This window comes from Carassius auratus, unplaced genomic scaffold, assembly GCF_003368295.1.
Source record: "Carassius auratus strain Wakin unplaced genomic scaffold, ASM336829v1 scaf_tig00031891, whole genome shotgun sequence".
Taxonomy (NCBI): domain Eukaryota; kingdom Metazoa; phylum Chordata; class Actinopteri; order Cypriniformes; family Cyprinidae; genus Carassius; species Carassius auratus.
In genome coordinates, this window is record NW_020525955.1 from 150,307 (window position 1) to 174,585 (window position 24,279).

The 24,279-nt window shown below is 35.6% G+C and overlaps 1 protein-coding gene across 1 annotated transcript; it reads left to right on the plus strand.

The window, feature by feature from the left end:
- Positions 1–1,974: 1,974 nt before the first annotated feature.
- Positions 1,975–17,190, plus strand: LOC113080627 (uncharacterized). The gene is made up of 7 exons (XM_026252789.1): positions 1,975–2,029; positions 3,015–3,326; positions 14,395–14,706; positions 15,156–15,500; positions 15,793–15,897; positions 16,025–16,053; positions 16,168–17,190. The coding sequence occupies exons 1-7, from the start codon at positions 1,975–1,977 to the stop codon at positions 16,264–16,266; spliced, it is 1,257 nt and encodes a 418-aa protein (XP_026108574.1). The 3' UTR covers positions 16,267–17,190.
- Positions 17,191–24,279: the final 7,089 nt, after the last annotated feature.

The following is a 24,279-nucleotide window of genomic DNA, read 5'->3' on the forward strand; positions in this document are numbered from 1 at the left end:
AGATGTGGAAGTACAATTCTCTCACAAAAACAACCCCAGAAGCCTTAATAGCTTACTTTAAAGAAAATCTACATTATTTTTCTATACATGGACTCACTGGGGTCTCTAAGCTGGAATATGAACTTTAAGTTTGTGCCAAGCTTTCAGCCTTGACTTTCCATTCAACAAACATCTTCATCTAGTTTACATGAGTGAAGTTCACATGGTCTGAAATATCCAAGAGTGATTTAAGAGAACCACTGATCTGTCACAGATGCTCTGCAAATATTTAGGCAGCTTATAGCAGGAAAATAAATGGCATCCCCCGGTTCGAAAAAAAAAATCACAAAAGTCATCCCCTTGGTAAAAATCAATGTAATATCTGTTAATACAGTGTGTGCATATTACGCAAACCAGTTATTAGTTGCAATAATGGTTGCATTACAATGGGCAGAAGACATTTTAAATTATTTTTAAACACTAAATATAGTCCAGTATTATATAAATATATATTTTAGGAAAATAAATTTAAGTGGGAAGTAATCTAAGTGCACTAATGAAATATAGCCTATGGGCTAGACAAATGAATTTGATAGGAAGTTATAATAATTAAACACAAAGACAGATGGGAACACACAAGCTGGATTTCTGGCCTGAGAGCTGAACACACAGCAGCTAGAAATACAGCGAAATGTTTGCATCTGAAATAAAAGAATAAAGATGTTACTATCATCCGCTCATACACAGCTATGTAGAGCAGTATTAAGATGAATAATTCATATTTACGGATGGATCAAAGCAGCCGGAAACAGGCCGTACTGCTGCAGCATTTTTTATTCCTCGGTATGAAGTAGTAGTCAAAAAGAGGACTACAGATAATCTGTTAGTTTACAGTGTGGAATTGGTAGCAATACTACTGGCATTAGACTGGGTGGAAAAAAAATCATCAGAGTCAATGTATTATTATAACCTCAGACAGTTTATCAGCATTATTAAGCATTCAATCTGGGAGAGCGTCACTTGCTTCTCACACTTCATAATAAGGTAATGGTTGTCTCCTTTCATTTGGGTTCCTGCCCATGTGGGGGTGGAAGGAAATGAAGTTGTGTATATGCTAGCAAAAAATTATATAAAGCATGAATTAGTAGATGTACAAGTACCAATAAGTAGAGCAGAGGTCACAACCATCATAAAGCAACATTCTCTTAATATATGGCAAGAATATTGGGATACAGCGGATACAGGACGTCATCTACACAGCATACAAAATCAAGTAGTCACAAGCATGAGGAAGGGCAGAAGCCCTAGGGAGGAGATGTTAGTCTCTGTCTTAGAATGGGTCACACTGGTTTAAATACAACATTGCATAGAATATGTAAACATCCCACTGGTTTATTGACTTGAGTTTAATCTGCAAGATACAATGAAGAAAATACTGCTAGACTGCAAAATATATAAAGAAGATAGGGCAGAATTAAAGGCACAGATGGATGAACAAAGCATGACACTTGAGCATTTATTAGTGAAAACATCTGTGAGAATACACAATTTATTAATTTTGGCTTTGAAAAACACTGGGTTAAGTGAACGAATTTAAAATGAAGGACGTTTCTTAGGGTTTTTTTTTTCTTCTTCTCTCTCCTTCTCTCCTTGGATGTCATTTTAATACCCAATCTCCAGTCCAGAAGGTGGCGGTAATGCATTAAACCCGACAAACGACAACAAAGAAGAACACGTTCATCAGACTGCAATGGCGGACTTTAGTTTTCAGTAGGGCGAGGCGAAGGAAAAAACAGCGCAAGTTTCCTTTTTATCGTTGTTTTTTTTTTTTGTTACACACGTCTCGGTGGCTCGGCGTCGAACATCACATCGCTACATAAGTGTTTTTGTTTTGATGTTTTTCACGGTTTTTGCAAATGGGAGTTCACTTTCACTTCTGTCTAGGAACAGAAAAGTTAATGTCTGTTTCCGCGCAATCTACACTTATTTTCCAAAATGTGGTGGGAAATTATGTTTGGTGTTTTTCTCACGTGTGTTTTGCTGCTGCAAGGTGAGATATGTTTGAATTTTGACGCATTGGTGTTGTATTCGCCATTTCTGTGTGTGGCGGCGACAAACAGCCTTTTCTTGTGGCGTCGCCTTGTAAAACTAGGTTATCCCACCGGTCACTATTTGTGATATAATACTAGACACCTTTAAGATAATGTAGACCTTAAGATATTTGTCATATCTTTGTTAACATACTGATGCTGAGCTGTGATGCAGTCTTCATCTTCTCATAATGTAAACAGGAAATAAACTGCTCTTGTTGTGAGCCCATTTTGCACTAATCATGTGAAACTGCACATATTTAATTGAGACCCTTATAAGGTTATTGTTTTACCCATATTTGCAAGAAATGCGCTAAAACATATGCTTTGAATGCTAAGTATATAGTCTGTACAGTTTCAAGTAATCTTTTATTTAACTTCATTACCAATTTTGATTTAAGAAAAATAGTCCCACACATAGGTTTTGACAGGGTTTCACAGACATAAAAACAGCCTCGGCTGGATCTGAATGTTCTTTCACACAGATTTGTAGTAATACATAAATATATCTGAAAGAACATTAAAATATAATTCAGTATATCTCAGAAATAGTTTTTATTATTGATATGAATGGGTGAGGTCTGCTAAATTCGTGTAAAATATAAGACGCTGATATCTTTAATACTTGGACAGACAAACTACGTTTGAAGACAAACACATTATTTTGAATTAATAAATGAAATGGTAGTTGTAATTGAGTTATAAATAACTTTAAATGAATATCATCAGTGGTCTATGAACATCTGCAAGTCAAGTCTGTTTATCTGAAGAGTGGATGTGATTCAATGATGTTCTTCTGCTGTTTGTTTGCATGCGTTACATTATAAATCCAGACATATTTCTCTCAATCTTTATCATCTGTAGATAAACATTTTCACAGCACTTTCCTGTTGTATAATTTTGTCTCAGACATGATTTATAATCATTTGCTCGTTTCTTCTTCAGGTTTATCTGGTGTTGATTCAGAGAAAGTGTCAGTGATGGAGAGAGATTCAGTCACGCTACACACTGGCATCAAAACAAATCAAGACAGAATGAATTGGTTTTTTAATGGCATTCGCATCGCTCGGATCAGTGGAGATCAGAGTAAGATCTGTGAAGATACTGAGTGTCCTGAGAGATTCAGAGACAGACTGAAGCTGGATAATGTGACTGGATCTCTGACCATCACAGACATCACAAACACAGACTCTGGAGAATATAAACTAGATATCATCAGCCGCAGGAGTGAAAAGACCTTCAGTGTTTCTGTTCATGGTGAGTCATTTCACATTTAAAAGCAGGCAACATACGTTTCAAATCAATTGTGTTTATTATAGCGGTGACACTTAACAGTTTAGCAACAAAAACTGTGAATGATTTATGTGAGATATATCAACAGTTAGGTGTGTATTGCACAGTTTTAATGTACAATGTAGAGGAAAAGAACCACTTGATGTGCAACTAGTCATGGATCATCAGTGGTCACTTGTCAACACTGGCAACTTAAAACTGTTATTCATGTTTACAGCACAGTATTTGACCGAAACTGAAAAAGGCGGTTCTTTTCTTCAATGAAATAAAACTCTTTTCATAATATAAAGTGATCTTCTGTGTGTAATAAGTTTACCGTACTTATTTTTACCATAATTATTACTGCACTCTCTCTTGTGTAGTTTGTTGTTTTCAGCAAAATGTTCCTCCATCATCTGTTGGTTTGTGTTTCAGATGCTCCTGTCGCTGATCGAGAAGAAATGAAGTCAGTGAAGGAGGGAGAATCTGTCACTTTAGATCCTGGTGTCATGAACAACACAAATGTTTTGATCACGTTTCTTTTTAATGACATCCTCATCGCTGAAATCAGTGAAGATCAGAGTAAGACCTGCACAGATGTTCAGTGTGAGGACTCTGATGAGAGATTCAGAGACAGACTGAAGCTGGATCATCAGACTGGATCTCTGACCATCACAAACACCAGAACCACAGACTCTGGAGAATATAAACTACAGATCATCATCAGCAGCAGCAGCTTCAGTATTAGGAGGAGCAGGAGTTTCAGTGTTACTGTCACTGGTGAGTGTCATTCAGTGCAAATTAAATCAAATTAAATATTTCATTGAGAACTGTTTTGAGTAACATTTCAATAGATTTTATTACAACCCTCTACATTGCAAGTAAATCACTCGCATATGTGACTAAATCTTCACTCTGGGCGACTAAATGATGTCTAATATTAGTCAATGGCTAATAAATTCTCAGATTGTTCTCGCCAGTGTTCAGTTTCAGGCTAAGTATAAGTTTAGCTCAGATATATTTTCACTCGCCGAACAAACTCTGACTGAGCACTTCACAGTTTCACTCTTCGCCAAGTGTTCTGTGCTGTTTTACAGTTCATCTGAATGAATGTGCAACGCACCTGTATTTGACGTACCGTAAACTCTAGTGTGAAGGTGCACAATTCGATATCGCTTTGTCTCACACACGCAGAGAGAGAGAGAGAGAGAGAGAGAGAGAGAGAACTGATGTGCTACATGTAAATTATATTGTATCCTTTGGAATTTTTCAGCTTTAAGAACTGCCGGTGTTTTTCAAAAAACATGTGAGAAAATGGAAAAAATGCACAATGTATTAAATGCAGAAAGTTTCCTGTAATCATTAATATTTCCTGTTGAGTGCACTGATGTTGTTTTAAATCCTGTAACTCAGAAACCACCATTTGTCAATTAAATCTGCCTCACACAACTGATGAAGAAAGCAGAAAGGTGTAAATATCAGACAGAAACATCAAGTTAAACTGATACGACTGTCTCTCTTTATCATTACAGGTTCAGGTCTGTCTATGTCTGTTGTAGCAGGAATATGTGCTGCTGTAGTTATTCTGCTCGTGGCTGCAGCTGCTGGTGTAATGTATCTTGAGCAAAAGAAAGGTGAGTAATACATACAGATCATTGAACAAGATTAAATAATAGAGCCATTGTGTGTGCAAGATGTGAAAATATGTATTTTGATTCTAATTCACCAAAAGTTGTCTTCATATGTAAATGAGTTTGTCATTATTGTTCAAACAGGAAGGGGGGCGGAGCCAAATAATGATCAGGTAATATAAACCTAAACTCCTCAATAACACAGTTCTAATCTTTAAATATGTTTTGTGTGTGTAACTAAATCATCAGTCCTGTTCATTCCATCTCTTAACTTCTATTATTTATTATTATTTTTTCCAGACGAATACTATGAGATACTCAACCGTTAAACAGACTGAAACTGCTACTATTGGCTCATCCTATAAACGGACTGAGACTGCCACTGAAAAACCAGTGTAACATCATTTTTTTTATATACTTCCATTGAATGGTCCAGTGGAGAGATGATGGGAAATGAGGAAATAAGAATCAAACTCACTCAAACAAATATATAGTCCACGTATATTTTCAGTTACATAAACACTGCTTTACATAAACACTGCTTCTTAAAAGGCAGTTAAGCAGGAAACCAGCAATAAAGTAAAAAAACAAAGCAGCACATTAGCAGCAGAAGAACAGGGAGTGCTTGAGGATTTCAGTATTCAGCTATTGTGACCAAGAGCAGTGAATGATTTGTTTCTTGTGATTTGCACCATAATGCTATTTGCACTGATGTCCTTAACATGTCAGTTATCCCCTTTAACGTGACTTTTTACATCAATACCTCGCCAAGATGGCTATTATGACAAGGAAATGTATTTGACTCTTTGCATATAATCAGACAAGGCCTCGTACTGAAAGACTCAAGTGCACTTCACATACTATAGTTGCCATTACTGGTTACATTATTGTGCTCTTGACATCTCACTGCTTCTACATATTTGATGTGTGAAACAATGTGATTTTAGATTGTTACAGTTGGTAAGCAATCACGTAACTTCATGTTCTCATGCTTTGGATAATTATGGAATCACAGTGTACTGTATTAACAGTCGTTACTGTGTTTGAGAGGGGGGAAATAAATCCTCTAAGAAAAACTTGATGATGTGCAATGTTAGATCCATTAAGTGTACGAATCACATGGTGTGTTCATCCAATCAATGACACTGACACCTTTAAATATGCAAATGAAAATGCTAACCTGGGTTTAATCTGATCCCTTATCATGCTAAAAACATCACTCATGAGGCAGATTAGCCTGTGAAATATACATGTTTGAAAAATGCTAAAAAGGATCACAAATTTTAATCTTGCCTGAAACGGTGTATTGAGATTTCTTAATGTGCTGCTTAGATCTTAGTCTTACTCTCTTAGTCTCCTTCATGTGAGGATTTTGTTTTCCCATCTGTCTCTCTCAGTTCCATTCATGAATGGCTTGTGTGATTGTTATGTGTTTATAAAACATAATATCACTGTGTGATAGAGATGATTTGCCTGTTCCTTTAAGAACTCCTGTCCTCTTGTGAATTTGTCTATTATTTTATGCTCCATGTAAATGTTAACACTCTCGATAGGATTTATGGACTTCAGTTCTTATATCAGATATAAAATACTGTCATTTGCCAAACTCCTCATAAAAGCCTGTTACATTGTTAAGAACTGGACATGAAGGACACAAATGTTTCAGTGTTTATATTGAGCTGTTCAAATTTTAAATAATGTGTATAATAAAGAGTCTGTCTTTACTTTTATGAAAGAGAACTATGTGCCTTTGCTTAGCTTTGCATCTGCCAAAATAAAAAATAAAATAAAAGAAGTTAACGGTTACCCCCACGTTTTGAACTCAGACTTGAAAGAGCACAAATTTCTACACTTTCTGATAATGTTCTGTTTTCTGAATCCACAAGATACTTGAAATCCAGAAACCACCAAGTGTTAAGAAGCAGCACACATCACACTATGGACCGCTCTCCCTTTCATTACGTCAGTTCCAGTTTTGCCGGTTTTCAGATGTGGAAGTAAAATTCTCTCACACAAACATCTCTAGAAGCCTTAATAGTGTACTTTAAAGAAAATCTACATTATTTTTCTATACATGGACTCACTGGGGTCTCTAACCTGGAATATGAACTTTAAGTTTGTGCCAAGCTTTCAGCCTTGACTTTCCATTCAACAAACATCTTCATCTAGTTTACATGAGTGAAGTTCACATGGTCTGAAATATCAAAGAGTGATTTAAGAGAACCACTGATGTGTCACAGATGCTCATTTGCTGCCTATAGCAGGAAATAAAAGTGAACCCAGGGCTAGAATTGAGGGGGATGGCATCCCCCTGGTGGAAAAAGAATGAAATGAAAATAGATGTCAAATTGTGTTGGATACTGGCTCACACAGAGATCACAGGAAATTAAATGCCAGATAATGTTCTGTTCTCTGAAATCAGTTGGCAAAAAAGGCAACAATATTGAGATTGAGGTTCCATTAGGAAGAGGAGAAATTAAATCAATTATTACATTAAATATTCAAAATGAGTGGCAGAAGAAATGGGATCTAGCACAGGAAGACTTTATTATAAAAGTAGTTAATTTTGGAAGTTGTAGGAAAAGAAGAGGTGATTTGAACAAGATTACAGTTTGAACACACGACCACATTCATGCTGATTGTAGGGTAATGTAATCAGCTGAACATGTGATAATATTCAAATGTAGGAAATATAATACAGAGTGAATCAAAATTATATAAAACTAAAATCAGTTAACTCTTTATTATTAACCTAGGACTAGTGCTTAGAAAGTTTGACTCCTAACGCTAGGGATATGGGTTCGACTCTCGGACCGGCAATACCACGACTGAGGTGCCCTTGAGCAAGGCACTGATGCCCAAACTTGAAAACTTAAACACTGTGTAAATCGCACAAATAAAATAAACAGAATGGACATACAAATTAAACAATTTCAAACAGGGCCCACTGGTACAACCTGTTCGATCAGGGTTGGAGCTAAACTCTGCAGGAAGTATCTCCAGGAACAGTGTTGGCCACCTCTGCCATAGAGCTACTCCAACTTCCTGATACATGTGCATTCACTCCAGTGTAGTGATTATGGCACATAGACACTTAGACCCACCACCCCCTTGAAAATCAATTTATTTTTACACCTTTGAATCTCCTGTGTCAGAGCTTCTCAACCCTAGTTCTGGGCATCCACAACACAACACATTTTGTAACACATCCATTTCAGCTTCTGGAGCTTCTTCTAATGAGCTCATGAGTCAAGTCAGGTATGTTTGATTATGGAGACACAAATTGTGCAGAGATGGGGGCACCCAGGAGCAGGGTTGAGAAACACTATCCTATGTAATAAACATCAGTGCATTTAACATGTCATACAGCCCATTTCACGTATGGCCAAACCTGATCTATAATTCATCCACTGCACTGGGAACCTACTAAAACCAAAAGATGTGGTAAAAAATCTGCTAAATGAAAGGGTTAAAGGCCGCTATGGGTTTTTTTTTTTTTATAATTTTTTTTTTTTTTTGCACAGTGGGTGGAAATTTTACAAAATCATTTACTTGTAAAAGTTTGCTAACAACATCTCTCATACAGCTGTTCAAGTATTTTACAGCAAATGTGGAGGGAATCCATATTTTTTGGTGTAATGTATTTGTGTGCACATAAAGGGAAATATGTTATCTTTATTAAGTTAACTTTAAACATGTAGTATTTGGGCCAATCAGACACACAGCTATTTGTTATATTTAATAAATAATATATGGACCCACTTTATATTAAGTGGCCTTAACTACTATGTACTTACATTTTAATTAATAATTTAGTACAATGTACTTATTGTGTACATACATGTTTTTACATTGTACTTATATTTAAAAAAACAACAACATGTAATTACATCTGTATTTAATTTCTGTAATTACATTTATAATTACACTGTTGACCCATACTTTACACCTTAACCCACCCTTAAACTTACCCATACCTCCAACCCTCTCCCTAACCTTACCCCATCCCACCTCAATAGCAGCAAAAGTGTTTTACAATACAATATGAACACAATAACTACATTGTACTTATTTTTTTATGTAAGTACATAGTAGTTAAGGCCACCTAATATAAAGTGGGACCTAATATTAATGCCACCATAACCAAAGTGTCTATGGACCCTTCACCCGAAATACAACTATCACCTCATAAAAGGCAGAACAGGCCTCTGGCTCCACAGCTGCTAAAGCCACACAATCTGGCGGTCTGTTACGCAGTTTTTGTTTGAGCATCTGTAACTCGCTGAACTTGTATAATGATGAACAGTGTGAAATGTGAAGCAAGATATCCCTGGATTCTGTTAACCTGGAGTTGAGAATAAAACCATCAAATGTGGGTCAAATTTGGAACAACCCAAATTTTGGGTTAAATATTTTATGTACAAAATTAACCCAACGGTTGTGTTAGTCCATATTTTTCAACTTGCGGCCCACACAACCAAACACATATGTTTGCGTGGCCCAGTGCAAAAAAATGTACCGACCAAGCTCATTATTGGGTTAATAACTTAGTACTCAGAAGCTAGATTGTTAACACTCTTTATTGAATGAACTGGCAATAAACAGAAAATAACTCAGGCTGGCACCGCTTGGCACAACTGCTGTTTTTCTGTAGCAGCAAAAATATATAAGATAAATTGGCGGTTTATTCTTAAATCAATCTGCAATCTCGAATAGTGGAAGCATAGTTCCAGTTTAATATTTGATATTTAAACTATTTAATATTTTTTTTTCTGATTTAATTATATAAATTAAATTAAGTTAATAAGTTACGACTTAGAGATGTTTACATATACCAACAATATTATTACTTCTTTTAATAGTGTATTGACAATAGTGTATTAACTCAGTGTATCTCAGTGTGGTATGGGAACAGCTCCAGTCAAGACTGAAAAGCCCTGCAGAGAGTAGTGTGTTTAGCTGAGCACATCTTCGTTTCTGCTCTCCCCTCTCTACAGGACATATACCTCAAACGCTGCAAAACCAGAGCTCCACCCACCCCAGTAACCATCTTCTCACTTTGCTGCCATCCGGTAAGTGTTTCTGTAGGCTGATGGCAAAAACCGAAAGACTTAGGAGGAGTTTCTTCCCCCAAGCCATCAGGCTCCTAAACTCAAAAACAGCCTCTTAACATCTTAATGTCTTCTACTTAATATTCACTTTATTAGTAAGATATTCATTCACTACCTCACATTGACACACTGACAGTGTCACCCTGTTTGCACATTTGCCTCTTGTACATCCCTGGGTATCTACTTAGGTCTCTGCAGAGCAAAAGTGGGCGTTTATCACCATGTGGGTGTTTTCAAACTGCTGGGTGTTTCTAAATCATGCAGTCTAAATGATCCCCCTTACCCAACCCCACCCCTAAACCTAACGTCACTATGACATCAACCAAGCAGGTATCATGGTGTAAAAACAACCTGATCTGGTAAATCCCCTTACTTTCCTGCAGAGACCTATACTTGGGGTATCTTAATATTTAAGAGTTTACTTTCATGCACATTATTTTCCATTCTATATTTAATTCTACAATATACATATATGTTTTATATTTTATTCTTATATTTTTATTGTTTACTTTTATTTAATTCTTACATAGCTATATTTATGTATATTTTCATCTGTGTTGTTTTCTTTAATAATGGCACAGTCCATGGAGCGGACCTGACTCACATTTCACTGATAGTTATATGCTCTATATAATTGTGTATGTGAGGAATAAACATTTTATTTACTTAATCTGTGATACAGTATGCAAACACCTAACACCACCAACGGGAGCTGAACGTGTCCGGCTTGACATGTCTTTTTTTCAACTCCGCCCTGAATGCAAGCGGATGCTCTCGCTGATCGCCGTCTGTAGCCCTGCTTCAAGTCGAACGCACCCCTTTACCCAGCTAACACGTGACGACTACTGCTTTTTCCATACTAGGGAAGTATGCGATTTCGGACGCAGCCACTTTTCAATTATGCAAGGCGAAGGCGGACCAAAAACGGCGCAAGTTTCCTTTTGTTTTTTTGTCGATGGCTAGGCGTCGAACATCACATCGCTAGCAAAAATGACACAAGCTGTTTTCTTTTGATGTTTTCCACGGTTTCTGCAAATGGGAGTTCACTTCCACTTCCACTTGGAAGAGAAAAGTACATTATTGTTTCCTTTCAGTGCAGACTTCTTTTCGAAACCGTGGTGGGACATTATGTTTGGTGTTTTTCTCACCTGTGTTTTGCTTTTGCAAGGTAAGCGATTTTTAATTATAAAAATCAGTTCTTTTATTATCAGTTATTATCAGTTCTTTTATTCGCCATTTCTCGATGTGGAGACAAACAGCTTTTTCTAGTGGCGTCGCTAATAAAAATCTCCCTTAACCCGTTTGATCACGTTTTTTTCCTCCAGATATGAAAAAAAAAAAAATCCAGATGATGTGTCATAAATGATCAACAATTATTTAATTTAATTTTCATTTATTTTTAAGTGTTTCCAAAAAAAAAAGTGTTTTATGATCGTGACCGGTGGGATAATGTGTTTCTGCAGTTATAAAGTGTGTATATTTCCATCATTATTCAGAAGTATGGCCTGATCTATCATTGTTAATGTCCAGATTTATTTTAGCACTCAGTCTGATTTCACTTCTTCCTCTTTAACTCTTTCTGCCTGTTTGCTGGAAATTAATGCATGGGTGAAACACAACTTTCTGAAACTAAATTGTTCTAAAACTGACATTTTATTAATTTGCTCTAATGTTAATAAGTTCAGTCATTTTTAACAATAGGGGAGAGTGGGGTGATTTGTGCCAGGGGGGAAGTAGTTCCACCCCTTGTTTCTGGAAAACCATTGAAGAAATTGGTCATGTGACCACATAATTTTAAAAAGCCATCCATTTTACTCATCCTCCAAAGAAGAGAGACACATGGCATGAGAGGTAATCACATTTTATCTCAAAAAACTGTTTTTTTTTCCCTTTAAAAGTAAAATTTCTATTATCAAGGTTTTTTGATTGTAGCGTCTGAACAATTCTAGAAAAGTTTGAAAACATTTCACACATGTTTTAGTGCTTTACCAGGCTACACAATGAGTTTATACAGTTAGCATGATGTTAGCTCTTAACTGCTGGATCATGCTAGTTTTTCTAATTTTGGGTATGGGGTGTTTTGTGCCAAAGGGCCTGGGTTAAGTTGTGCCAGTGGCACTACTCACCTCCACTTATGATTATTTTCAACACATTATTAATTTGTAATTGTACATTGCACTATTGCATTTTAGCACTTAAACTATTTGGCATTCTTAATTTTAGACAAAACCCATTATGCCACGCACTTATAAACGGAAGACCGGCAAAAAAGTTATATCTATCTTCTGATTGGTTAATTGGAATGACCTTGAAAAGTTATATCTCACTTCTGATTGGTTGATTGGAATGTTGTTCCTGGATCAACAAGGATGTTGATCCGGGAACATGTTTTACTTGGTGAAATCATGCTCGCCAAGAAAAATACATATTCCCTCTTTCTCTCTCTCTCTCTCTCTCTCTCTCTCTCTCTCTCTCTCTCTCTCACACACACACACACACATTTAAAGAAAATAGTGAAGGGGTTATCCCTGAAGGTGATGTGCTCAAGAAACTACCCACATCCCAGTTTATATTCCCCTGAAGCATTGACAAGTGGCATTGACAACAAAATATGTCTTATTCCAACAGTTTAATAGGATGACAATATATGAATAAACCTTTTTTGTCTTGCTTTCATATAGCATTACATTAAAATGTTCTGTTTCGCTTCAGAAATCACTGGCACTATTTACCCTAACGTATTCTCCCAAAAGGCACAACTTACCCCGCATCAGGGGCAAGTTGTGCCACAAGACCACTTTTTTCCCAAAAGCTATATTTCTGAAACAATTTATTTCAGATCCAAAGTTACTGTTCTCAGGGATGCACCACATCCTGAAGTATATGTACATTCTAAAGTGAAAGAGATTACTGTCATGGCCTCACTTTAAAGTCACTTTGAGTAAAAACTGGCACAACTCACCCCACTTTCCCCTACCCAAATCCTGCTCAGATCTGTGATATGGGTTTGATTTTTGATGTTCAGTTGACTTTTAATTCTCACCTCAAAAACATTTACTAAAGTTGCTTTCTTTCTAGGCCTGATGCTGAGAGGCTTATTCATGCCTTCATCACATCACAGCTCGATTATTGCAGTTCTGTTAAGAGACTAAATTATATTCAAAACTCAGCTTGCGTGGATTTTGACTTGTACATCCTCACCCGATCACATTACCCCAGTAATATATATTAAGCTCACTGTTATCCCACCAGTCACTATTGTGAACATCAACTCATTCAATAACCACACTCAACCAAACTGAATAAATGTGAATTCATATATTATTACTAGACACCTTAAAGATAATGTGGACCTTAAGATGTTTGTCATATCTTTGTTAACATACTTTCTAGAATTTTGTTTTGGAGCTGTGATGCAGTCTTCATCTTCTCGTGGTGCAAACAGGAAATAAACTGCTCTTGTCATGTGACATTTTGCACTAATCGTGTGTCACTGCACAGTTTTAATTGAGACGCTTAAGTTTATTGTTTTCCCATATTTGCAGGAAATGCATTAAAACATCAGTCAAAGATTTTTAGTGCTTTATAAATGAAAACCTTCTTTACGGTGGGATTGAATGGGTTCATATTTGAGACTAACATTAGAGAAATAAGAAGAGTAATACTATTTAGCTTTGAATGCTAAGTATATAGTCTGTACAGTTTCGAGTAATCTTTTATTTAACTTTGTTAAACATTTCGATTTGGGAAAAATAGTCCCAACCAAAGGTTTTGTCAGGGTTTCAGACAAATAGATACAGCCTCGATCGTGGCTCTCTAAAATAGATCTGAATGTGCTTTCACACAGATTGATAGTAATACATAAATATATCTGAAAAAACATTAAAAACGAATTCAGTATATCTCAGAAATAGTCTTTATTGTTGATATGAACGGGTGAGGTCTGCTAAATCCATGCAAAATTAAAGACGCTGATATCTTTAATACTTGGACAGACAAAGTGTATTTTGTCTTATTTTGAATTAATAAATGAAATGGTATTGAGACGTAATAGAGTTATAAATAACATTGTTCTTTTCCAATCTCTTTAAATGAATATCATCAGTGGTCTATAAGTCGAGTCTGTTTATCTGAAGAGTGGATGTGATTCAGTGATGTTCTTCAGCTGTTTGTTTGCATGCGTTACATTATAAATCCAGACATATTTCTCTCAATCTTTATGATCTGTAGATAAACATTTTCACAGCACTTTCCTGTTGAATAATTTTGTCCCAGACATGATTTATAATTATTTGCTCGTTTCTTCTTCAGGTTTATCTGGTGCTGATTCAGAGAAAGTGTCAGTGATGGAGGGAGATTCAGTCACGCTACACACTGGCATCAAAACAAATCAAGACAGAATACATTGGTATTTTTATACTGATCGTATCGCTTGGATCAGTGGAGATCAGAGTAAGATCTGTGCAGATGTTGAGTGTCCTGAGAGATTCAGAGACAGACTGAAGCTGGATAATGTGACTGGATCTCTGACCATCACAGACATCACAAACACAGACTCTGGAGAATATAAACTAGATATCAACAGCCGCAGGAGTGAAAAGATCTTCAGTGTTTCTGTTCATGGTGAGTCATTTCACATTTAAAAGCAGGCAACATACGTTTAAAATCAATTGTGTTTATTATAGCGGTGACACTTAACAGCTTAGCAACAAAAAATGTGAATGAATTATGTGAGATATAACAACAGTTAGGTGTAATTTTTTTTAATGTACAGAGGAAGAACCACTTGATGTGCAACTAGTCATGGATTATCAATATATTCGATATATTATTTATGGTCACTTGTCAGCACTGCCAGCTTAAAACTGTTATTCATGTTTACAGCAGAATATTTGACCGAAACTGAAAAAGGCAGTTATTTTCGTCAGTTAAATAAAACCTTATAAATAAAATCTTATAAAGTGATCTTCTGTGTGTAATTATTTTTACCATAATTATTACATTGCTCTCTCTTGTGTAGTTTGTTGTTTTCAGCAAAATGTTCCTCCATCATCTGTTGGTTTGTGTTTCAGATGCTCCTGTCGCTGATCGAGAAGAAATAAAGTCAGTGAAGGAGGGAGAATCTGTCACTTTAGATCCTGGTGTCATGAACAACACAAATTATTTGATCACGTTTCTTTTTAATGACGTCCTCATCGCTGAAATCAATGGAGAACCCAGTAAGACCTGCACAGATGTTCAGTGTGATAAAGGTAATGAGAGATTCAGAGACAGACTGAAGGTTAATCAGACTGGATCTTTGACCATCATGAACACCAGAAACACAGACTCTGGAGAATATAAACTACAGATCATCATCATCAGCAGCAGCAGCTTCAGTATTAGGAGGAGCAGGAGTTTCAGTCTTACTGTCACTGGTGAGTGTCATTCAGTGCAAATTAAATCAACTGCCTTTCAACTGTTTTGAGTAACATTTCAAGAAATTTTATTAACCTGCATAATCCACTAAATGCACAATGGAAAAAAAGTTTCCTGTAATCATTGATATTTCCTGTTGAGTGCTTTGATGTTGTTTTAGTTCCTGTACAGTAAACCACCATTTGTCAATTAAATCTGCCTCACACAACTGATGAAGAAAGCAGAAAGGTGTACATATCAGACAGAAACATCAAGTTAAACTGATACGACTGTCTCTCTTTATCATTACAGGTTCAGGTCTGTCTCTAGCTGTTGTAGCAGGAATATGTGCAGCTCTAGTTATTCTGCTCGTGACTGCAGCTGCTGCTGTTGTAAAGTATCTTGAGCAAAAGAAAGGTATTACACACAGCTGATTAAACAAGATTAAATAATAGAGCCATTGTGTGTGCAAGATGTGAAAATATGTATTTTCATTGTATGTCATCTTTCTGTGTATCTGAGTTTGTCATTATTGTTCAAACAGGAAGTGGGGCGGAGCCAAATCAAGCTCAGGTAATATACCAAACATACCTTAATTACTTAAAAACACAATTCTAATATTTTTATTTTTGTGTTTGTGTAATCATCAATCCTGTTAATTTCACTTACTTCTGTGTTTTCTTACAGGAGAATCATATTAAAAACTCATCCGTTAGTAAGACTGAGGCTGCTGCTAATGGAGCGTCCTGTGAAAAGACTGAGACTGCCACTGAAATACCACCTTAGCGTTATTTATTATTTTATTTTTCTTGAAGGGTCGACTGAAGAGACGATGGTAAATGAGAAAATTTAATCAAACTCACTCAAACAGTAGTCCACGTATATTTCCAGTTACATAAACGTTGCTTCCAAAAAGACAGTTAAGCAGGAAACCAGCAATAAAGAAACGAAGCAGCACATTAGCAGCAGAAGAACAGGGAGTGCTTGAGGATTTCAGTATTTAGAGGTTTATTTAAACTGCAATAGTGACCAAGAGCAGTGAACAAATTATGTTTTATGATTTGCATCGTAATGCCTTTTGCATTGATGTACTGTGTCAGTTATTTTTATTCCATCTGTTTACATCCTCTTTAACTGACTGTTTACATGAATACCTTGCCAAAACAGTCATTATGACAAGGAAATGTATTTGACTGAACAAGGCCTCGTACTGTAAGACACAAGTGCACTTCACATACTATAGTTTCCATTACTGCTTACATTATTGTGCTCTTGACATCTCACTGCCTCGACATATTTGATTTGTGAAACAATGTGGTTTCAGATTGTTACAGTTTGTTCATAGTCTTATACTTTGGATAATAATGGAATCTCAAAAAGTATCAGAAAATTTAATCTCGCCTGAAATGTTGTATTGATATTTCATGAGGTGCTGTTTAGATAGTCTTACTGCCAAAAGCTTGAGTTTCATGTGAGGATTTTCTTTTCAATCTGTCTCTCAGTTCTGTTCATGCATTTTGATCTCAGAGTACACTGGTACGATTTGTCTCTCTAAACTACGCCTCTGTCCACACGCAGTCTTCAAAACAAGCAACAGAAAACGATGCAGGTCAATCAACCAGGGCCCGGTTTCTCGATAACGCTCACTCTTAGCGCGCTAAGAAGATCTCAAAAGATATATCTTACCAAAGTTGTTTATGTTCCTAAGTGTGTTCCCCCGAAGTGTCCCTAAGGAAGCTTCTTAACACGCTGCCTCTTACATCCGACGTTACACGAGCGCTGTCCAAAGTGAAGGTGCTGAATTAGTTGGCATCGATTGCTCAGGAATCGATTTTCCACTTTACGCGAAGGTGCAATACAGCGTTAAGAAAGACAACACCTTCTATGCAAATTAAACATTCCTCAAATTATTACAGTAACATTAATTTGAACATAGTTTAAGTTATCAGTAGAATATAGACTATACATTAAATGATCAACTGGTCAGTAATATGTTCACACGATATGTTGTGACGGTTAGACGAACCGGTTATCCCTCGCTAATCATCCACCCTCCTTATCCCGTTGTGCCACTTGTGCCGCTTCTTGACATGGGTTTAACAACTTTAAAAAAATTATATAATACACTTTTATATTAATGGTAAGGTACTTTACAATCAGAATTGATTGGCAAGCAGCTGCAGTTACTTCTGTTTAATGCGGTACTGATTGCAACCTTACGAAAGTGTGACTTACAGAAGATATACTTAGCGTACGAACGTGTCGGGAATCGTGCCATAATGTTAAGAGAGAGGTTAAGGAATTGGTTAAGAACTACTTAGCGATAAGAACGTTTTGGGGAACTGGGCCCAGATGTTTTTTTTTTTTTTTTTGAAAGCATTAACTCTAAAGTGTAATATGGCAATCAAAATAGCATTTTTACTCTATGATTTTTGGTTATTTTTGTTTTTAGTTTAGTAACTTTAACTTCTGCTTTAAAAATATTTTAGTTTTTAGATTTTCAGTGTAACAATGTAATGTGATTTTAACCTCTTTTTTTTTTGGCACATAATTTATGCATACATGCTAACATTCACTTTATTTGTTTAATCCAAATACAAAATACTAAGATAGGCTACTGCATACCGCAAACCAGCCAAAAAATACTGAGATCTTGAATTTTTACTAATATTGCCCATCCCTATACAGAAGTGTACTGGAGTTTTAATGAAAGTGTATTTAATGACCACACACTCAAAAATATTTCCAAGATTGATAGGTCTGGTACTGTGAGATAGAGGTGATTTGTCTATACTGTATGTTTGGGAAATCTTTTGTGAATTTGTCTTTAGTTTGAGACTCACTGTAAATATGTTAACGCCCTCGATAGGATTTATGCACTTCAATTATACCTTTTTTTATGTAAATAGTTTCTCCAAATGTTTTTCTTGCCAAACTCCTCACAAAAGCCTGTTACATAAACCAGTAAGAACTGGTTGGAACTAGACATTGAGGTTTTAGTTTCACCAGCACAAATGTTTCAGTGTTTTTAGTGAGCTGCTCAAATGTTGTTACATCTGTGTTTAATAAAGAGCTTTTACTTTGTCAAAAGGGAAATATGTGCCTTTTCCTTAACTTTGCATCAGCCAAGGTAAACAAAAATAAAAAATAAAAGTGTTAACTGTTACTCCCCACTTTCTGAAGATTAAAGGGCACTAATCAAACTTTTTTGAACACTTTTGAATACAGACCTAAGGTTAGTCTATTTAAAGAAAACAATCAGCAGATTATTGCAAAAGTGAATCATTTAAATAAAATAAAAAGTTATAGAAGTTTAAATTTACTTTAAAATGTACTGTATCTTATTTTAAATAAGATAAATATTTTACTATTAAGGTTTTAATCCAAAGTGTATATAACATTAAAGCCATATGTCTAAATTAGTTGTGTTTTAAATTTGATATAAAAGTTGATTTCATATATATGATGATTGAAATAAAAGTTGATTTTATATTGTAATGATAAAAACTTACTATTCATCGGGAAGAAGGAGGCGGGAACTGGCGGACAATCAAACTTCTTTTAAATATTAAAAATAAACACAAAACAGCGCACCAGCCCCTCACGGACGACTGGTGCGCGCAAATAAAAAGCAAAACATAAAATATGTCCCAGGCCTGGTCCTCTCTGGTCCTTCACTATAGTCGCTCCAGTTTTATATCCCTCCATCTCCTACGTGGGACTCGAGACAGGTGGTGGGGCGCAGGTGCAGCTCATCTCCAATCACTACACCTGGCCTCACTCCTCGTTCCCATGCCTCTAGGCCCCGCCCCACTCGCCACACACACACACACACATATATATATATATATATATATATATATATATATATATATATATATATATATATATATATAAATAAATATATATATATCTGTGTGTTTTGTTTTGCATTTTGCAATTTTGTTTGGGTCTTATAACACAAATAGACACATTTTTTCTCTTTTAATACATTTTTCTCATGTAACTCAGTTCCTCTACACAACCCTTTTCTTGCATGATATTACTGTAAGGCATCTTCTAGAAATTTTTAAGATGCTGTAGGGGAATTTACAGTTAAAACCCCAGGACCAGATATGTCGCAATGAAGACCAGTAGTCAGAGATGAGTTCAATTAAAAATAATAATTTTACTTGAAGAAAATAGTTTGCAATTTCATCAGCAGAAGTCAGCTTCAACACTCTCGAAGGAGTTCGCAGGCCGCCCCCAGTACAATACAAAATCAACCACAGTTATACCCTGACAGAGGATACTAATTGCGTCAATACATGAGTCAACAAAATTCTGATTGGTTCCAAAACCTAGATAAACTCTCCAAAGACGTAGATCTGATATGCTGGACACTGGCAGTTGATCGTTTGTCCTGGGACTGTCTGAGCTTCTCCCTGTACAGACAGATACTAACACACATACACAGAGAACTTATCTAAAATTCAAGGCTTTCTAGCACTGGCGAGTGTCTTATCATTACGGTTGGATACACACACATAATATGTGGACATTAATCTTGAGGAAAAGAAATACAGCACACATAAGGTTACACATTTCACTCTTGCTATAACTTGATTAATAGTCAAACAAGAAATCATTTAGTAAAATAATTAATATAAGTATGAAGGATATGGCAAATCGGCATCCACTCCTTCAGTCCCCCGTTTTAGATCAATGTGGGGTCTAATACCCCACATCTGGTCTAATAAATGAGGTCAGGTGTAGTTGTAATGCATGCTAATAATACAGGCTGTTTGTCAACTTAAGCAGGTGCATATACTTAAGATCTCTGGTACTGGCTGACATTTCTAGTAATAAACACATTATTTTGTACAAAATACTTCCCATAATCATTCTTACTTCCCATATACATTCATCTACTTACTTAATCCCACAATATCTGCACTTGCACTAGTCTTTCTTCACATAATGTCTTTTCCAGTGAATCATTCTGTGTGTCCCTCTACCTGGAAAAGTGTCCTCCATCCATATATACTTTCATCAACATACCTTTGTAAATACCTCTCTTCCTACTACAGCTACTTCACATTCACCCTCTAAAACAAAACATTTATCCAACAGCCTTGAAACTAAATTTGCATATTCATTAACCAGATTTAACAAATCATTAAAGAAAACTGCATACACTATAATTTTAGTTAATTTGGTCATATCTTAAAATAAACTCATTACAATCACTCCAAACTTGGTGTTAAAAACACAAAAATAAACAAACCAAAAATTAGTAAGATCAATATTGAGCCATCTTTAAAAATAAAAATAAAAATAATCATAATCATTATTTCCTAGAAAACCTAGAGCAGTTCCTAGTTTATTACTTAATAGCCCTTTTATTAAGTTTTACTTTCACCACGAATCCAGTTGCAGTCATCATAGTTCACATGCTGTTTAAACATACATGAACCATTAACCTAAACTTGTCATTGTTAACAACATTTGATCAAAATTACATTTTAACTATGGAAGTGTCTAACTTTTAAAATACAACTAACCTTTCCACTTATTGTCATGCATGTATTTTTATACCATGACATTACTGTTAACCATACTCATTGCCTTATTATGACCCTTTTTTTTATATGCAAATCTTGTCAATTATCACACCATATTACTGTACACATTCAGAGGCAAATCCTCAATACCTCGTATTAAGTCAATTTAGTTCTCACTGTTTTGTCAGTTAGAAATGCTTACAGGTCAGCTACTTGATCAATGTATTAAAAACCCTTGTTCATGTTTATCATTTGGCAGTGATATTTATTTACTCAAAATTATTATAAACTGAAAAAGAGCACACAGATTTCCCAATACTATTACTAAATGAACAATACTATTACTTAGTTCTAAACGCCCAAATATTTATTAAAGAGACATCCTCAGTTTCTGTAAATCTGTATTGAAACAGTATACATTATCAAAAAGCCCTGTCAGTGTTCACAAAATTAATTTGATTTGATTTGACCAGGTGTACATAAGCAGCTCCATAGAGCCTATTACAATTGTTTTGTTCAAACTAAATTTATTATTATTATTTATTTATTTTTATTTATTTTTTGCTGTGCTATTTCAATTAATTCAAACCTCTTGTTATGGTATTCCTCCATTAAGGGGCTATCCCAGGAGATCCACACGTTTTTGTTCAACTTATCTCTGTTCTACATAAACCAAACTATTGCGTCATTCAGATCTTGAAGAGCCACAAAGCCTTACGGCTGCTTTTGCTTTTGCACTATATTACATAAACAGGATTCACTCCTTTGTTTTGCCATTAGGCTTCTTTATGTGAGGGTGCTCTCTGAATAATTTGGTTAGTGACGTAGCCAATCTGTCACTGTTTTTCTGCCGTCAAGTCTAAAATATTTACCTTTACCATTCAAACAACAAAGTGTTAACTTGTTAAAATTTAGACCCTCATTTAAATTTAGACATGGATTTTAAACCCATTTTGGACGGTAAACTTAAGTTTCACAAATCCAATCATATAAACACTCTTAAACATATTAATCCAGAGATTGATTTAAATCAGTATTATAAAAGACAAAACAAGTCATTATTACCAGTAGCAGACAGAGCTGAATAACCAATCCACTTAAAGCTTGTCCCATGTTTGGCATTGTCTTTTCATTAGTTTCACTCAGGATTATCGACTTCTGTAAAGTAATTTCACTTAACACATCTGTAATGATAAAACACTCATTCCAGAGGTTAGTGACTCAATTGAAACAAAACAGGAACAGAATTGTCCCCCAATAATATATATATAGCCATCCTCATGCATGCACATACTTAACACATTTGTATTTTAACAGCTCATATTTAAGGTTTTCCTTTTGGTATTAAATCGGAAGGATTTAAACTCAAACATTGTCTGTGCATTTTACCAAATTTGTACCTAATCTCTTATCTAATCTCAAAGTTTGCCTGTTCATTAATGATTTTTATTTTGAGAAAAATCAGCTGGGTTGTTTTGGTCTTAAAATTATTGCTCTGTTTTGGTTACTCTTTCTTAGCAGGCCAATAATAGAAGAAGAGCACCATCCCTGCCTCCACTCAAGCTCTCTCTCTCTCTCTCTCTCTTACTGTGCAAAATATTATTTATTTATTTATTTTGACAATTTTTGCCAAACTTTAACTTAGACTATAATATAAAATTCATTACAACATATAACCCTAAATTATTCAAATAAGTTAAAAATGTCAAAGTTTCTAGATCTAAAACCTCAGTTTAAACTGTTTAAAATACATAATGCTAGGAACATTTCTTTAAAATTATTTTTACCTTACATGCTTAATTCCCTTAACCTTTGTTATCTAAACCATCTCTTGATTAAGCAGAAGCAGTCTTCATTTTTAGCCACCACCATATCTTGTTATCATCTTGTGTCATGCCTAATGACCTGCATGAGTAAAGACTATGATATAGACATATTAGTTCAATATCATTTTAGCCTCATAAGAAATTTTTGTCTCAAAATAATGGCTGTCATCACATGGTCTCAGATGGTTCTTGAAAGCCCATTGCCATTAACTTTTTATAAATAAGCTCCTTGTCCTCAGGGTGTGATCCACTGGCATAGTTGCATCAAGTTGTGGACTCTTGTCACAACAATCAATTAAGGAATGTGGTTGCTGGTGATCAGGTCTGGAGGAGCTCACATTTTGAGGCAGATTGCTGTACTTCATACAGTTCCCCTCTTAATGATGCTCTAGGCCTATCAAGCATCCGCTCAACTCCACTACCATCTCACATATAACACCTCCCTTCAGGGCAGGTGCCCAGTGGCGGTGACCCCCTGCCTTAGGTTGTCCCCTATTGGCCAGAAGAAGATCTTACCCGTCATTGAGAAATCACCTCATGCACACTGGTAACCACTCTTTCCCATTGCAACATCCTCGACAGTCTTCTTCCAGAATCCAGTATTTCCTGCAGCTTAAGGAAAGGTGCACTCAAGAACCATGAGAGCCATTGACAGCACCTACTAGTGTTAAAACATTAGAAAAGGTTAATCAAACTAATATTTAATCGCTAAACTCAATTGGATACCTCCAAACTATCATGCTGAGATTACTCAGTGAATTTATTTTTTTACACCCGTCCATTCATTGTAATTTTCTGTTGCTTCTGTAGCTGCAGCCATCAGGCCCTGTATGATGGTGGAGACTAAAAAAATAAGACAGATAAGTTACTGGTCATAGAACAAATAGCCAACAATTGCTCCTAAATTGTTATTCATTATTTTTATAATCTCTTATTTCTTACATGCATTGGGCAGTTGAACATTTAACTACCAATTGCCCTCTTAATGCATTAAATCTGAACTCTTTTTAGCATGTCCTTTAGCATCTCTGCCTATGATTTGACTGAAACACTGTGCTGTACTATAAATATCTTATCACTTAAACACAGGCTCAGATAACGGCATTTTAGCTTACTTTGAATGAGAGAGAGAACTCTGAGGGATTCAGGACTCGTAACAATGCATTTTCATTCATTTTTAACATAATTTCATCGTACTATCATTTTACTCTAGCCAAGTTTAAAACTTGTCAGAAATTATATGCATTTTAAAAATAAACATCTTTATATTTGTATTTTTACTTTATTTTCGCAACTCAAATGTTTCTCAAAGTTCTTTGCAGTCATTGTCATTACTTTTACATCAACTTGTGTTTATCCATTCACTTAATTCTGGCCATGGCTTCTGAATTTCAACATTGGTTTTAAATCTGTCAGAGGTTATCTGACCC

Bases quoted from the DNA above. Each gene is read 5' to 3' on its own strand.
- LOC113080627 (XM_026252789.1), top strand. From the start codon at position 1,975: ATGTGGTGGGAAATTATGTTTGGTGTTTTTCTCACGTGTGTTTTGCTG. The intron at 15,898-16,024 runs GTATTACACACA...TTGTTCAAACAG, and splicing joins GTATCTTGAGCAAAAGAAAG to GAAGTGGGGCGGAGCCAAAT. The intron at 16,054-16,167 runs GTAATATACCAA...GTTTTCTTACAG, and splicing joins CGGAGCCAAATCAAGCTCAG to GAGAATCATATTAAAAACTC.